The sequence below is a fragment of the Engystomops pustulosus genome, chromosome 3 (genome assembly GCF_040894005.1).
Source record: "Engystomops pustulosus chromosome 3, aEngPut4.maternal, whole genome shotgun sequence".
Classification (NCBI taxonomy): Eukaryota; Metazoa; Chordata; class Amphibia; order Anura; family Leptodactylidae; genus Engystomops; species Engystomops pustulosus.
In genome coordinates, this window is record NC_092413.1 from 144,607,160 (window position 1) to 144,622,887 (window position 15,728).

At 40.3% G+C, this 15,728-nt stretch overlaps 1 protein-coding gene across 1 annotated transcript; it reads right to left on the minus strand.

Annotated features, from left to right (window-relative positions):
* Window positions 1–2,234: 2,234 nt before the first annotated feature.
* LOC140122873 (5-hydroxytryptamine receptor 3A-like) lies at window positions 2,235–15,393 on the minus strand. The gene is made up of 9 exons (XM_072144118.1): window positions 15,292–15,393; window positions 12,372–12,416; window positions 11,094–11,203; window positions 10,686–10,855; window positions 9,318–9,478; window positions 7,233–7,443; window positions 5,766–6,044; window positions 5,050–5,101; window positions 2,235–2,652 (listed from the first exon to the last, which is right to left on the minus strand). The coding sequence occupies exons 1-9, from the start codon at window positions 15,391–15,393 to the stop codon at window positions 2,340–2,342; spliced, it is 1,443 nt and encodes a 480-aa protein (XP_072000219.1). The 3' UTR covers window positions 2,235–2,339.
* Between the last annotated feature and the right edge of the window lie 335 nt (window positions 15,394–15,728).

A 15,728-nucleotide genomic window follows, 5' to 3' on the forward strand; every position in this document is an offset into this window, starting at 1 on the left:
TTCCATGCCATGTACTGGGAAGTGGGAATAAAATTCCAAATGCAGTGAAAATGGTGAAAAAACGCATAGGCGCCGTTTTCTTGTGGGCCTGGATTTTACAGCTTTCACTGTGCACCCCAAATGACATGTCTACTTCATTCATTGGGTCAATACAATCACAGGGATGCCACATTTTTATAGGTTTTATAATGTTTTCATACATTTACAAAAATTAAAACCTCCTGTACAAAAAAAAAATACTTCATTTTGCCGTCTTCTGGCGCTAATAACTTTTTCATAATTCAGTGTACGGAACTGTGGGTGGTGTAATTTTTTGCGACTTTTGATGACATTTTCAATGCTTCTGCTTTTAGCACTGTACAGCCTTTTGATCACTGGTGTTACCGACGGGCGTTTGCTTCATTGTGAAGCAAACGCCCGGTGAGTATGAAGAGGGCTCAGCCCGTGAGCCCTCTTCATACTCTCCCATGTGCAACAAGACGTAAGGGTACGTCTTGTTGCGCTACGGGGCTAAACACTCATGCATATAAATATAGAGCATATACACACACATACAGAATTTATACACACATACAGTATATAAAGACACCATACGCTGTATACAAATACAGAATATACACATCACAGATGCAGCATATATATGTTATATACATATAATGCTGTACAATGTGCAGCATAATATGTATATACTGGTTCACATCCTCCACTCTTTAGTGTGTCAGGTAGGATGATGGGGCCCCCTGACACTGTGGGCCCCATACCGGCTGCTATGGCTTCTACCCCTGTAATTACGCCCTGGCATTTTATATGACCTTAGTTTATACCACACATCACGCCAGAATTAGTTTTTTATTAAATCCAATGACCATATTGACCTTGTTGCAGACAAATGTTCAGAAATTACAAAGCTTAACCCCTTAAGGACGCAGGGTTTTTTTTGTTCATTTTTCGCTCTTCACCTTCAAAAATCCATAAACTTTTCATTTTTCCATGTACAGAGCTGTGTGAGGGCTTTTTTTCTGTGTAACAAATTTTATTTCTTAGTGGTGTTATTTATTATCCCATGCTGCGTACTGGGAAGCTGGAAAATAATTAAAATGAGGTGAAATTGGCAAAAAGACGCATTTGAGTTACTTTCTTGTGGGCTCAGTTTCACGGCTTTCACTGTGGGCTCCAAATGATACATTTACTTTATTCATTGGTTTAGTACTATCATGGTGATATCAAATTTATAAAGGGTTTTATTGTGTTTTAATACATTTTCAAAAATTAAATGAATGTGTACAAAAAAAAAAAATTGCCATCTTCTGGCGTAAATAACTTTTTCATACCATGGTGTACAGAGCTGTGTGAGGTGTCATATGCAGCAAACACCACCTCTGTATAAAGCTCTCTTCATACAGCCCACACACCTTGTAGAGCGTGAAGGGGTTAATAACTTTAGCCTGGACTTTAGTAACATCATTTAGTAATATGCTTTACAGCAGGCCATTGGCTCATTGAGGTGTATGGAGAGTTTTCTAGTCATACCCTGGGCAGATAGGAGGTGTAAATAAACTAAGACATCAGGGCACATTTATTAGGGGTCCGTCAGACACATTTACGTCGGATTTCCCAAATTTTTCTGATTTGCACTGAATTGTCCCGTGTTCTTGGCGCACGGGACTGGATTGCGGCGTGTCGGCTTTCGTGCGTCACAAATCGGGGGGCATGGCCGTCAGACAACCCGACTGATTCGGACAAACCGGAGAATTTAAAAATGAAATTGTGTCGCTAACAGCACTCACATACACCGGGAAGAAGAAGGTGAACTCTGGCCGGCCTCAGCGGGGAAACGGCACATGCAGGAAATTGGACGCACGATCTTAATGAATCGCGGCAGCTCCGAACCCTTGTCAGGTATTCCGGATCGGCGGCGTCAATGGGACGGGTAAGTAAATGTGCTCCATCATCTATTGTCTATTCCATACTAAACGCTATTATATCTTCTTTAACTGTATTTTGCAAATGTAAAGTAGAATATCCAAGCCTTCATCACCGGAGCTACAGTAATCCTGTGAAAAGGAAGCACCATCAAGACAAACAAGATTTCTTTCTTCCCTACCAAGGACCTAAGCTCTGAAAAAAGTAATGAGGCAGTAATATCACAGAAGATTATTCTAGGTTCTATGTGATTCATAAACAACTGACAGATAATAATATTTTATTGATTATATGTCCTTTATGTGATACTAACAAAGAAAACTATGACATTAAAATACATTTGTACAAATTCCATTTAAATGAATAGTGAACCTTCAGAATGATTTCCTCAGCAGTCCAAAGCTGCCCTCTTATGTCTATATGTTGTACCAAACACACCACACACTGATTATTATAATAGCATATGATCCTAAGAAGATCAGATATAGACGATACAACAATGAGTCAAGAATATAACCAACTTGCACCCACTCTTCTTCCTGTGCCCGCAGCTGGTTTCTACTCTCCAACATTTCTCTCACCATACGCAGGTTTTGACTGATAAGAGCGAGTTGCCGCTCTGCACCTGGACACAAGGCCTCTGGGGGAAGCAGCTCCAGGACAGGTGGTGAAAACTCCTTGTGCTCTGAAAAAATAGATATAAAAACATATTTTCCATTAGCAATTCCTCTATACTTTTATTTCTTTATTTTAAAAAATTTACTAAAGGCCCCACGGATCACACTTTCGTCGGACATCCCGTCGATTTACATTTTGCGGCGCTGGGACAGGCATTTACAAGGGTTTTTTTTGCGCATATGATTGGATTTTGGCAATCGCGCCGGCTTTCATGCGACACAAATTGGGGGGAGGGCCGTCGGACGATCTGATGGATTCGGGCAAACCGCGGGATTTAACTTAAAAATTGTGTTGCAAGCCAAGCACTTACATGCACCGGGAAAAAGAAGGTGAACTCCGGCGGACCTGATCGGGGAAGCCACACATGCAGGATATCGGGCGCACGATCTTCATGAATCGCAGCAGAGTTCATCCTCGTCAGACAGTCCGGATCGGGGATCGCGCAGGGAACGGGTAAGTAAATGTGCCCCTATGTCTCCCTGATTTCTCAGTACCCAGGTAGTTGTTAGCTTAGAGGAAATCTACCATCAAAATCAAGCATGATAAACCAGGGACACTTACTCATAGATCCAGGCACTGTGACTGTGGTAATCTTCTTATATTTGTTATCTGTGGCCTCCTTCCTTCTATAATCAGTTTTAAAATTGTGTTAATGAGTTACATGGGTTCTGGATGGTATTTCCAGAGCAGTTTTACTGCTGTTATAGCATGCAAAGAGCCCTTACCCCTACTACTGTGTACTGAAACTTCCTCTGCTGTATAGGGAAGGGTGAAGTGCTCAGTGAGCAGAGGGGTGAGGGGGAAACAGTGTAACAACCTGTGAAGCTACAGCATGGAGGGGTGCTGATAACACCCCCCAAAACCCTTCAGGCTCATTAGCAAATGTTCATTTTAGAAGGAAGGAGGTTGTGGACAACAAATATAACAAGATTACCATAGTCACAGTGTAAGTGTCCCTGGTTTAACATGCCTGATTTTGAGGGTAGATTTATGTTAAAACCCTTGCTTATGTTTCTCTGTCCTGTACACGCAGTCATGAAAAAAATGTGAATTATAAAGTTTGATAAAAAATATAATAAAGGAAAAAAAAATGATCCTTAACCTCTTAGCACTCCACGCCTTTATAGTGTGGCTCATAGATTCCAATGATGTATGAAGAGGGCCTGCAGGCTGACACCTCATCATTCAGATATGGGGCTTGCTGCATATTGCAGCAAACACCCACCGCTGACAACCGAGATTGGTGCCACCAGGTGTTAACCCTTTCATTGACAAAGTCCAGCAGTGCGTCATCTTATTTGCATCATCACTCCACGTGTCGTCATTGGGGTGTGGCATTCACATGTTCTTTGTAAGGACCGAGGCTGTATGGTTTTTGAAACATTACAATGTGTCAGTGCCTCTTTTCTTTAGCTGCTCCTTTTTCTATTGTCTTTCTTTATACGAAGGGGGCTACAGAAAAGGGGACACTATAATACCCCTTTTTCTATAGCCTCACACAAATACACCTACAATGTACACCTTCCTTTGTCTTTAGCCTTTCCACTATGAGGAAACAAATATAAAAATAATATTTATTATAAATAAAATACTAATATAATATACATACTGTACATTCTCAAGGATAAGCAAAGTCACCTAATTTTACCACAAAAAGAAAAACCTGGGAAAACTATATAAGCCTAGAGTGGAAAATGCAGCCGCTACTCTTTACTAAAATGTCCAGCAGCCTCCCTTCACAAAGAAATATCCACAGCAGAGCCCCTTGTTAATGAAATGTCCACAGCAACCCCCCCCCCCTAATGACATGTCCACTGCAAAGCCCCCTTTAATGAAATGTCTACAGCAGAGACCTCATTTTCACTAAAACGGGTTGCAGAAGTCCATTACACCTGGATTGCACCTGGCTTTTTGCTTTCTCTAAGAATTTGCATTACAATATAATTGTGTGTTATAACTTACTTTGCATCCTGACAGAATCCTCTGTGTAGTCCCAGGGGCTGTACTTTGGTTTTCATGCATTTCAAAACACAACATGTGACTAGTCTGTGCAGGATTTTGCAGCACAGACAAATCACATGTTGTTTTTTGAAATTCGTCCAAACCAAAGCCCAACCCCTGGGACTACACAGAGGATTCTGTCAGGGTGCAAGATATAACACACAGTTATATTGTAATGCAAATGCTTAAAGAAGGCAGAAAGGCATATTTGCAATGCAGCTGTAATGGGCTTTGGTAACCTGTCTTTAGTGAAAATGAGATCTCTGGTGACAAGTTCCCTTTAATCAAATGTCCACTGCAGAGCCACCTTTAATTAAATGTAAACTGCTGAGCCCACTGTAATGAAATATCCACTGCAAGCCCCCCTTTAATGAAATGCCCACTGCAGAGCCCCCCCTTTAACGAAATGTCCACTGCAGAGCCCCTTTTAAAAAAATAACTCAATACTCACCATTGGCCTCTTGTCCCTGCAGCTGCATCTTCTCTTCATGGCAGCAGTCTGCAGGGGCGCACACACTATGACTTCACACATCCGCGAAACTGTGTGACGTAACAGTGTGTGCGCCAGACAGGTCATTTCCATGAAGAGAAGATGAGCCACGATGAAGAGGAGAAGAAGCCAAAGGTGAGTATCGAGTTGTTTTTTTAAGTTTCAGTTCTTTGGCCGTGGCCCCGGACCAGGTGTTCCACGGCCTCGTCTTGGGCCATGGGCAGGCGGAGTTTTCCACTATGAGGAAAAACAATATACATACTGTACATACTGGAGTACAAGCAAAGGCACCAAATTATACTACAAAAAGAAAAACCTGGGAAAACTTATTGGGAAGATTTATCACTGCATCTCTGCCAGTTTTCTGGCATAGAAACAGTGGAATAATCACAAATTCTTGCACAGTACAAGAATACGCGAATAAGCGAACTCCACGCTATGTATTCTTATGCAAAACCAGCGAGCGAAAGTTTTTACGCAAAACTACGCCAAGTAGTTTACTTGCTGGCCAATGGGGGGTGTGGCCAACAGCGTACGATAAATCTCCCCCATTGACTAGGATAAGACATGCAGCTCCTTCTCTTTACTGAAATGTCCAGCAGCCTCCCCTCACTAAAGAAATGTCCACAGCAGAGCCCCTCTTTAATGAAACGTCCACTGTTATGGATATTACCTGTATTGCCATTTTTGTCATGGCAGGGACTGGGTGGCGACTGTCTTGATGCATTTTCATTAGTTGGAGACAAAACATGGTTATTGGAGGAGGATATATCATTATGGACATTGGGGTCACTGTAACATATGATCTGGGCTAAAAAACCTAGGACAAATCTTCTGACCCAGTTTGGCATAGAGCCGCTCTGCAGTGTCCCTCGATGAAGCACATGGGTTATTATTACCGTCTCCAATAAACTGAGTACAAGTAGTGCAAGGCAAACTGAGAAGTAAATACCTGTAGAACATAATAATACAATTGTCTGAAAATGTTACATATAATTATTTTGAAATATCAGAGAAATCAAAGCATTGATGATATATTTATTTAAAGGAAACCTACCACTTGAAGTGGCAGGTTTCAGATGGAAATACCGAGCACCAGCTCAGGGTGAGCTGGTGCCGGAGCTGATTTTTGTTAGTGTTTTAAACCGCTGTATTGCGGTTTAAAACACTTTTTAAACTTTATAGCCCACGCAGGGAGGTACGTGCTCGGCGCTTACCATGCGTGACCGCGACCGTGCGGCTACATAGGAAGTGAACGAGAGCCGCGCGCATGGTAAGCGCCGAGCGCGTACCTCCCCGCGCCGGCTATAAAGTTTAAAAAGTGTTTTAAACCGCAATACAGCGGTTTAAACACTAACAAAAATAAGCTCCGGCACCAGCTCACCCTGAGCTGGTGCTCGGTATTTCCATCTGAAACCTGCCACTTCAAGTGGTAGGTTTCCTTTAAATACATATGTTTCCACAGAAACTGATGGTACTATGTATATTAATATGAAGTGCGATGACTTCAGTAGAGTGCCCCTGGTATTCAGAAGATTGTCCCAATTAATTATGGTATATTTTCCAGGACTTACTGAATTGCACCAGGTCCTAGCTAGTGCGCAGCCGCATTTACACAGGCCCCTTCACGCCCACTTTGTGTGAAGGTGATGAAAGGGGGAAAATAGTCTAAATTCCTGGCAATGGGCAAGAATTGTGAATATTTCAAGGCTTGTCCATCAGAAAACAAGCAAAAAGTTCGGATAAACTTCACCTTTGTGTTTAAACAAATGAAATCTCACAGTGCAAATCCTCATCATGAGCTTGGTTTTGTTTCTGACCTTGCTCCAACCTTGTCTTTTGAATCTTTGGCCTAGCGATTGTTTTTCTTTTCTTTTTCTCTCTTGGCTGCTGCATCCTAGGCACCCACAGCGGTTCCGTGTGTCACATATGAATGGAGCAACAAGTTACTACCGGATGCTGCTGGTCTATTCTGGTCTAAAAGCAGTCCCAAATAGAAGAATAGTGCAACCTGCTGTTACATTCATACTGGGCACAAAGGTTCCCTGGCCCCACTGATCTCCTATTGAATGGATATGGAATTACTTGTAACTACTAAAATACCCTTATAATTTATAAGACATGGTAAAAATATTCTTACCAATTAGAGGAGTCCCATTGGCTGTGCTTGGTAGTAAGTCATTCATAATTAGTAGAAACACAGTGTATCCCAAGAGCAAGGTCATCTTGAAGGATGCACGGTCAGTGCTGTGTGGTGGAAGGAAAAAGCTCAGTATGTCAATCAGCATCAGGAAGGCACTAGGAATTAGGAGATTCACCACATAAAGTATAGGACGACGCCTTATCACAACCTGCAAACAACAGATGGATTACAATTTTGGCCATGTATAGTGGATGGTACTATTAATTAGATACAATATGCATCTTACAGCCTTATATACTATAACACTCTACATTCTGTATGCACCAGGTGTGTGGAGAATGTGGCCTGATATGAAACCACCCTGTGGTTTCAGCTTACATCACCATCCTAGATGATAGCTCTCAACTAGGCAACATTGCCTACACTAGCTAATGTGAGGCATAGGGATTAGGGAAAGCCAAAGTCATGGTCAACAAGTCAAACTGAGAGAGTGCATTAGAGACAAAATCATAGTACAGAAAATAGGTACTGGCAGCACAGTAAAAAATCAGGCAGCAAAGGCTTGTTAGACAGCAAAGCAGAATGTAGGAAACTAGAAACCAGATCAGGCAGAATTAATACAAAGGAAAATAAACCAATAAGGGTTCTTTCACATATAGGTTTTCACGTATGGTTCTGTGATTTACATGGATGCCTCATGAAGCCATTTATTTCTATGGGTGTTTTCACATTGGCTTGTATTTTTACTTATTCGTTGTTCGTGGAAAAAATTATGAAACATGTCCTATTTTTTCACAGATGCAGATCACGGAAGGCAATAGTGTCACGGGTGCCCCTGCAACCCATATCCCGGGTTGCAGGCACACTCGGGCACCTTACTGTAGCCCCGAAGACTGCCTGTACGCTGACTCACCGCTCTCGCCTACAGCAGTGGTCTCCTCGCTCCCTAGGAGACGGGAACACGCGCACTGGTTCTGTAATATTTAAAGGGTCAGCAAGACGATAATTGGTGCTGGCTGGCCGCCTGCAAAGATAAATTTGCAGCCCCTTTCTGTGTCCCCTGACGGATCTTTGTGCTTCTATGCTTAAGAGAAAGCTTTGTTCCATGCCCATTGTGATTATCCTGATGTGACCTTCATTCCGTTCCTGACTCCGACCCCGTGCTGCCCGTCCTATCCTACCGCTACACCCCTGACTCTGAACCTGTGCTGCCGGTCTCGACCTCCTGCCTGTCCCTGACCACGAGTTTTCCTGATGATTCTGTACTACGCCTTGGCCGGACAAAGTCGCGCCTGTGAAATGACCTGGTGGTACCACGCTACAGCAAGTCCAACCCGCTTTACGGCTGGCTCTGGTGAAAACCGGGTACCACCTAGACTCCAGTCCCAGGTGTCCGCTTACGTCATCGTCCATGGTGGTCCAGTGGGTCCACTACCCACTGGAAAAATCCCTTACTGTCACAGGAATCCAGACCCAAGGAAGGTTTATAGTTTGCCAATGAAATGGTGAGAGAAAATAAGCAAACAGCTCAAGGCTCTAACCCTCACTTACCTATCCAAGCAGCACTGTAAACAGAAGACATGACAACTGCTCCAGCAGAATCTACAGTACTGTTATTAGCTCTTTCATCTTATAGACTGGAGTTTAAAGTGTTCCATCAGGGACCTACCCTACATAAATGTTACTGGGTAAAGGACCTTAAATGACATCACACGCTGGTCACATGACTTGAAGTGCTGAATGGTGAGGAGGCATGTGGCACGGGGAGGGGTAAATGGGTGGATGGTGGATAATTAGCTCACATGCCCTCTGATGCCAGGTAGGAGAACATGAAATGGGCTCTAAGGGAATCTGTCACTAGCTGTATTTGTGAAAAATGTGGTGATAGGTCCCCTATAATAGCAAGTAGGTTTAAAATACAGCATTGGGTAGACATTGACACATACAATAAAATACACTAGAGCAGCAAACACATTTTTAATGCTATATGACACAGGAATGCAGATACACCCAATGGATTAAAAAAATATTTGCATATTTATTTTCCTCGCACTCCTTTTTTGGTGAAAACAGTCATCTTACCCAGAATGTAATTATATCCCATTCATCAATGCCAAATTTCAAAATATCAGGGCCACCTTCAATTCTAAGGAGCTCCCACTCTCCGCTTGTCTCCAGGTACTGTAAAGAGTTTTGAAGGATCTGTTCCACAGGAAGGGCCAACCCTAGGCGCACATCCCTTACTACAAGAGGAACAAAGGACATATTTGCATATTTGAAGTGCAATATAATGAGGTCACATAGATTTCTTTATGAATATGTGTCATAAATAGATCAGCATCGAGTTAGGGAAGATATAAATCTCATGACACTTCCAAACAGAAAGTGTTTACATCTGCATTTACCAGACACAGTGGGGGGAATTTATTACTTGTTTTTGCATCTGTTTTTTTGTTGGGCACAGGGTTTTTTACTTTGTGTCTGTGTCAACACCACAAAAAACTCAGTTTTCTGACAAGCATGGCCTTCTTATTTTTTTTGTCTCTCAATTGTGCTCAACTTTTGTTGCTGGGTTTTGTTTTTTGGGCCCAATTTTAGTGAAGTTGTTATAATGTTAAATGAAATTCTATAGTGTTAAATGAAAAAGCTTATGGTGTGTTTCAGTGTTGTAACATGTTAAGTACTAACCCATAGTAAAGAGTGTCTCGGTTTGTTTTAGGGAGAAAGCAAATGTTTCTTCCAGAAAGATGGGAAAAATATGTTTAAAAATAGCCTGGATTTGATATGTTGTAAAGAATGCCTTAAAAGGGTCACTCTTAACAATGAGAATATCTACTTTATGTAACATGTTGTCTCACCACAGATAACCCCTTGTATCTGAGAGCTTTGGAGTCTGTAGTCACTAGCGTCTCTGGAGAATGTCTGATTCTGCTGCGACAAAGCCTGGTTACTGTTGCTAGCACAACACTGTTTCTCCTATGAGTAAGCCATAATTCAAGGATAGGGGAACAAATTAGAGGGTCTGCTTTGGTAATTTACTGGTCCTTGTAATACATTTTGACAATTGATTCACCAGAAGTGATAATCAAACCCCAAAAAATCTATTAACCCAACTCATATTAATGGTCAGTAGGTGACAATCAAATTTGACCTTGATGTTCACTCCTATGAAGTAACACCATGGACCAAAAATGTGTTTTAAGGTCGGAGGTAATGACTATTTAAACCAGATACTTATTGTCTTTATTGGTGCTTTCTGGCATAATTTGGTTATGTTGTATCTTTCCAATAAAAATAAAATGTTTTTTTTGTTAAAAAAAAAAAAATCATAACAGTACTTTCTACAGAGACACATGGCATTTCACAATACCCCATAAAAACGTCTCCCCGTCTCTTTTGGGAAGGTGACGCTGTTTATCTTATTTGACTATATAATTCTGTAATACAAACCTGTGTGCATGTATGATCCAAAGGTCAAAGAGCAGTTCTGAACATCAAATGGGAAGTTGAAGATACCAAGGTTACATGAGCTGACCACTCTAAGCATTCTGTCATAGCGAACACGTCCAGTATGATTAACATATACAAAGGGAGTACGTTGTGATTTGTCCTCATCTATACTGCAGAGAAAACAGTTTGCTTCATATAGATGTATACAGAATGCATGAGGATTATATTTTCACAATAAAGTTATCCTTTGCTTTACCGTTTATTATTTGTCTCATTGACCAATCCTGCTATGTCTCTATTTACAGCCACCTCAGAATATTTGACTGTCCACTTAGTGATTTGCTAATTGTTTAAATCATAGTATGCACAGGTAGAATAATAATTACATGACTTCCAAATCATACATACAATTCATAGACAATTATGTCTGGAGTCCAGATGTCTTCAACGGGCAAAGAAATTTTTTCCACTGATCCACATTTTTCAGGGGTCCACGTCAGAAACTCATGATACCAAAACTGGAAAAAAATAATACTGTAAAGCAATTAAAGAGTATTTTTTCTCCCAAAACAGCACTTTACTTTCCAATGGGCTGTGTATGGTTGTCTGTGGCATTGCTATCATTCTTCTCCTAATGGTCACAGCTACCAGGTTACTAGTTCTGCATCCTACTAGCATCTCTAGAATCCTTCATGTTCTACTCCCCATAAAACTGTTCAGATCATAGAGCATATATAAGCTGCTCTTGTTAATTTAAAGGGCCAGTGCATCTTACTTTTCAATTTTGAATACGGTAAATCCTGTTGTCCTGAGTGGCAAGTACCCCTATGGTATAAAATTCTCCAAGCTAGCTAGTTTGTACACAGCTATCCTGCATTCCTGCTTATTTACTCTTTTCACCGTTCCAGACCTTGGCTTTTCCATCGACGTTGGTTCTGTGACTCTACCCTGATTTGTAAATCTCCTGTGTCGATGCTGCCTAGCCTCTGAACACAAATCTGTGTTGTCCATCCCAACCTATGACCTGACTCCTGAATGAGCTTGACCTCCATCTGCCCTGTCCTGGTGTTTGATGACTGTCTGTCTGATGCCTGGTGCTTCAGACCATTATCAGTCCATGGTCGAGAAAATGGCTACTGAAGAGTCCAGATCCCTGTATAGAAGTAAAAGATTGAAAACCAGGAAAGTTGTCAGAATACCAAAGCTAGGTGACACTGTAGGTCCAACATGCTGACTCTCAAACTGGTTTTGTGGTTGAAACCTATTAATTTGCACATTGTATTTATTAAAAAGGAAAAGATTTTTTTGGTGAAGTTCAGCTTTTAAAAGATATGCAAACAGCTTTATCATGTGACGAGTAACAGTTTAATACATTTGGAACTCCCCTGGTGAAGTTTCTGAAATAATGTGGATTAATATGAAAAGTTTCTTAAGACCCTACACTTAAATGAAGTGTTTATACATTTTGAGTAAACCAGATACATGCGACACAAATTAAAATTAAAATTAAACTAATGTAGTTTTACTACATTCTATGAGCAATTTCAGAAGTGGCACTCAGCTCGCATGTAATGTATTACTACAAAGATATTACTATACATGCACATGTACGTGCGCATTTGGCCTAAAATGCATGTTTATACATGTAATGTGTAAATTATCAGTTATATGGGCAATGTTACGTACCAGCCGTAGCCAAAGGAAAGTGGTGAGTATCTGAGATTTTTCATTCTACAAAGAAAAGAGAGTTGTGTAGAAAAGGTCAGATGACTTGTAGTCCCAATTTCTGGAGCAGATTTCTTATTACAGACAACCATTGTTGTATAAAAACCACCTCAACAACCAGCTGTAAGAAAAATAGCTGATTTTTTGAAGGCTACATATTCAGTTGGCTACATATTCCTTTACCCTGGCTTTATTCCTTTCTTTCTTGAATTTTTTTATATACAGCGCAATAGAATATGGTTAATTGGATATCTGCTGGGTGTACAGTGCCTTCGCTGGTAACATCAGTGTGGCTATCCAATGACAACAATAAGATCTCTATTAAGTAAATGACTTAAATAACCTGTGCTGGCTTAACAAACTGTGGTTTAAATATAAGTGTAATGTCAGCATATGATTACGATAATCCGAACACTAACCTGTGGACGATGATCCAGATGCATCTATTTTCATAGATGGGCTGTTGCGTTTCAATAGCTAGATTGCTATATGTTGAAGTGAATCCCACAGGTTGGTGAGTGAAATCGTTAGTTCATCCACAGATGTTGTAGTAGTTTCTACTATTACTACTTACGATAATCCACAAGGTAACAGATCAGCATGGAATCGCCAGCAAACGGCTTAGCTGAAACTTTGTGACGAAGGCTCCACTATCGGTACTTATATACAATAGCTTGTATCCGCAAGCTTGTAGCTCTGTTTTCACATGGGATTGTTGAATTTTTATCCTCATGGTTTCTTTAGAGATGGGGTTTTTGTACCGTATATCTAACATATGTCCATTAGCGCCAATATGGTTATGTATTATATAAATATCTTATTGGAAACAAATGAAAAAAAAGGCAGCACACCAAATTGTAGTGAAAAATACCTTAGTGGATTTATTCCATGTAAAAGAGCAACATTTCGGCTCCAAACAGTGATCCTTTCTCAGCTTGAGGTCTCTATAACTGAAGGACCTGAGGCCTGGCCCTCATAGGCGTGCACCCACTTTTTACTTATTGTGTGTTTTGACAGTGCTGCTTGGATCTTTTCTTACTGTATCTTATTGGAAATGGATTACTTTCAAATTTAATATACATGAAACATTAAAAAGGGACTATGTTGACTCCTAGGGCTCAATTACATAATAAAAATTAATAAAAATAAAAATCTTTAATTATCTTGGTACTGTAAGAAATTTAATTAAATATGCACTCTCAAGCCGTTAAGGTGTACAAAAAATTTCTGTGCAGTTTCTTTGATGGTGCGGAAATTGGCTCTATGGGATGTTTTTCAGCCATATGAGTAAATAGCTTACGGAGTGTATATAAGAACCTATAGTGGAACCAGAGTCTCAACCCTGAGGAAGAAAGCCAAAGAATGTGTCGGTGGAAGTTACTTGTCCCACTTGACTCTCTGTACCTAAGGTAGGTCTTTAGGAGTAATAGTACAAATGACTTTAACATGAGCATCTGTGGATGAACTAACGATTCCACTTACCAGCCTGTGAGATTCACTTATATAGCAATCCCACTATCAAAGCGCAACAGACCATCTATAAAAATGGATACAACTGGATCATCATCCACAGGTTAGTGTTTGGATTATCGCGATCATATGCTGACATTACCCTTATATTTAAACCACAGTTCATTAAGCAAGCGCAGATTATTTAAGCCATTTCTTTCTTATTTATAACATATATTACTTAGCTTGCTCCCTTTCAAAATTAATATTAAAATATTATCAGATGACTATTAGTTACACAGAAACTAGTGAACTATATAACAGTCGGGGTCATTTACTAAGGGCCCGAATCGCTATTTTCCAACGTATTTCCCGAATATTACCATTTTTTCCCTGAATTGCCCCAGGATTTTGGCGCACACGATCGGATTATGAATCCCGGCCGGACCTGAATCAGCGTCGGAGTACCCGCTGCTGGATCGCAAATGGACCGGGTAAGTAAATCTGCCCCAATGTGTTGAAAGCACTTAAAATCCTAAAAAGCTGAGGTTCAGCCACTGGTACCCCACTGATCCCAATGATGGTCCACTACTGCATGCATCTTGACTTTTTCTTTGTTCTGATGTTTGGAAGCTATTAAAGGAAAGTCCTCCCAACTTTCCCACCAGTAAAAGCACCATTCTATAGGGTATGTGATAAACTTCCTAGAGATTCCTTTTTCTATTAGCCAGAGCTTTTTATCTTTATGCAAATTAGCTCCTTGGTGCACCAGGGACCAGTTCATGTCTGGTATTTTCTTCTTTCTACACCTACTTTATTTTAAAATATTTCAGTCCTTCTTCAAATGAGAACTGCAAGTTGCTGCTTGAATGCATAAAAAGAAAAAATGGTACAACACCAGCTATGGTCTTGTACTTGGTGCAACAAGAGGCTTATATTTATAAATATAAAATCAGAATTTTGTTTAAAAATGTGTCTAAAATTGCAGATTAACAGGAAACAAAATTGTATGTCTGTATAGCTTTTTAAAGGAAATCTACCATTTAATTTCATGCATTATGAACTAAACATACCTCGAGAATGCTGTAGCTACACTGATGCAGTGTAACAATTATAACATTCAGTACTTTGGTGAAGCTGGGTATGTATGGCAGCCAGCAGCACCCAGCTTTACCAAGGTCCTGAATGTTATAATTCTGGACTGAAATATTTTAAAATAAAGTGCATAAAATCAAATGGTTGATGTCCTTAAAGTGCTCTATTATTTCTTTGTGGTTAAGTTGGTTGGTGGTAAACTCCCTTTGATGTGATTGCAACTTGGTGGTTATGCCCATGTTTCAAGCATCGACAACAGTAATATTATTATGGACCTATGTAATATCATGTCTAAGTTCCTGACTATGTGGAATCTCAACTTCGCAAGAATACTCACCACTCCAAGCACTGCATAGATAGTGAAAGAGATGTTCACACTAGTTGGTCGGCTATAATTCAAGGTTGGCCGAAATGACTTCTTATCAAACACATTCTGCATGGATTCATATGATGGCCCAGCTTCAGAACCGGAACACTGTAGTTGATTACCTTCAACTAGCAGGAAATGAGGGAAAATAACAAATAATCACTTTATTATAATTATCTGCACGTACAGAAGGCTCACTTCCATCATGTTTTAATTAATTAGAGCAAAAATTACACAATCATCAATCTTTATTCATTTAATTATTTAGGTTCAAAGAGGTCATTCTTTGTTCGCATCAATATCCTGTTGTTCTGAACAAGTGTAGGAGCAGAACAATGAAAATAACAATAATGGACCTGATTGGTTATAATGCACTTATTTCCATTATGGAGTCCAACATGTTACAC